Here is a 1,854-nt window from a genome sequence, read left to right as displayed (position 1 = left end):
AGCTTGTACTTATGATTTACATAATTGTTATCAATTTCTTTTCCTCTGATAATCTGCATCTTTCATGTTGCTTATTTGCATTAATAATTGAATCAATGGAATATCTTCTTAAATTCAATAAATTTCACAGACAGATCAGCTCTTTCACCAATTTTTCCCCCTTGTTCTCTTCAGAGAAAGAAGTTTCATCGAAAAAGAAAAAGTCTTGAGAGCAATGTCTATAATTACCCGTACACAAAATACAAGAAAATTATTCACCATCTGCATGCTGTCATTTTAGCTAATTACATACTGGCAACTTTTACATAAGAATAAAAAGAGGTGGTAATTCCAATATCAATAATGATAAAATAAATCAGCTAATGCTTTCATTAGAGATTCTTTTCTCCATTCTAGTTAATGTCAATATCTAACGTTAAGGACTGTTTGAAATGTATGAGGAAATGTATGGAGTATTTTAATGTATGATATATCCACCAAATAAAACTATATCTATAGAAAAAAATATCGGTATAGGAAAAGGTGAAATATCACAAATGTTTTAGTACTATATTAATGATCATCAATTTTAAAATATATATACTTATTCCAATCACTCATCAATTAAACAAACACCAACTGTGAACACAGCCAGCAAATTTGTCAAAGGTTTCTCACCGTTCCAACCTGTCCGACAGTCTGAACATTCTGAATGAGATTCTGTGCTCGTATAAGCTGGCCAGGTGCAAACAGAGCCTGGTTTCCTGCGGCAAGCTGTATCTGCTGAGTTCCTGCTGCGTGCTGGACAGAGGCGGGGATATAGATTGCTTCCTGCCCATCTATGGTAACAGTTTGCATCTGCGCCTGGGGCATAACCGAATATGTCTGGCCATTTGCCGTTATGATCTGCGCCCCCTGGGTCTCTCGCCCCTGTAAAGAAGTGGAGGGAAAAATTAGGAAATAAGCAACAATATGTATCAAGGAATATTCAAAGTAAGCAATAATTTGTGCAGAGGAGTAATCAAACTGCAGAAAGAAATGTATAAAGAAACTAATAAAATAGAAAGATGACTAAAGAAATAATTTAAAATATCTAAAAAAGAAATATCAAACTACTGAAAAAAATGGAATAAGGAAGAAAGTCTTTATGTGTGTAATGGAGTTTTCAAAAAAATTAAAGATATATAAGTATGATCACAAAAACTGAAATATTCAACTAATGAAAAGAAATTGTCATAAACAAACTGACACACAAGTAGAAGTTTAGCCTGTGATGTGTATAAACTTTGACTCAATCAAAATGAAGCTATTGTGTGGTGAGTATTAAATATCATTTGAGCAAATAGAAGGTCACACAGAAAGTGCTTTTACATGAAAAAATTAATTCCCATTAACTTTTCACAATACTCACTTTAATGAGAAAACAGGTATACCTAATTTAACGACATTGACAAAGCACCATATTATGCGACTGATTCATTAAGCAATAAATTTAATTTTCAAATAAAATGTGAAATAAAGAACACCGTACACCTGTGCAAGGAAACCACAAACAAATAATCTTAATTACTTGCAAGACACTTCTATGGCATCATGCCTATTGATAACATGGTAAATGCCAAACCTACTGCTTAGGTTACTCTAATAATACAGAACTTATAGATCCCCTTGGTGTTTTTGTGTCAGCAAAATCACTTGACAATGCTCTGTAGTTGGCTTGGACTTCATATTGTTAGGTCTCGGATCACAGATCACTGCATGTTCCACAATACTGATAAAAGCAAATGTTTGTATTTTCTAAAGATTTACTAAGCTAAGTCTATTATATATAATGATGTACTTGTTAGATTTATAAAGATCCTTTTTCATAAAAAA

The 1,854-nt window shown here is 32.6% G+C and overlaps 1 protein-coding gene across 4 annotated transcripts in view; it reads right to left on the bottom strand.

Moving 5' to 3' along the window:
• The window catches only part of LOC119591243 (transcription factor Sp4-like), an 8,855-nt gene that overhangs the window by 4,296 nt on the left and 2,705 nt on the right, over positions 1-1,854 (bottom strand). For all 4 annotated transcript variants that reach the window (XM_037939949.1, XM_037939950.1, XM_037939951.1 and 1 more), the window contains exon 2: positions 658-909. In XM_037939949.1, the coding sequence (XP_037795877.1) occupies positions 658-909 (252 nt within the window). The remainder of the gene's footprint in view (positions 1-657; positions 910-1,854) is intronic.

The sequence above is a fragment of the Penaeus monodon genome, chromosome 28 (genome assembly GCF_015228065.2).
Source record: "Penaeus monodon isolate SGIC_2016 chromosome 28, NSTDA_Pmon_1, whole genome shotgun sequence".
Taxonomy (NCBI): domain Eukaryota; kingdom Metazoa; phylum Arthropoda; class Malacostraca; order Decapoda; family Penaeidae; genus Penaeus; species Penaeus monodon.
Note: the sequence above shows the minus strand (reverse complement) of the source record. Positions and strands in the feature narration are given on the sequence as shown.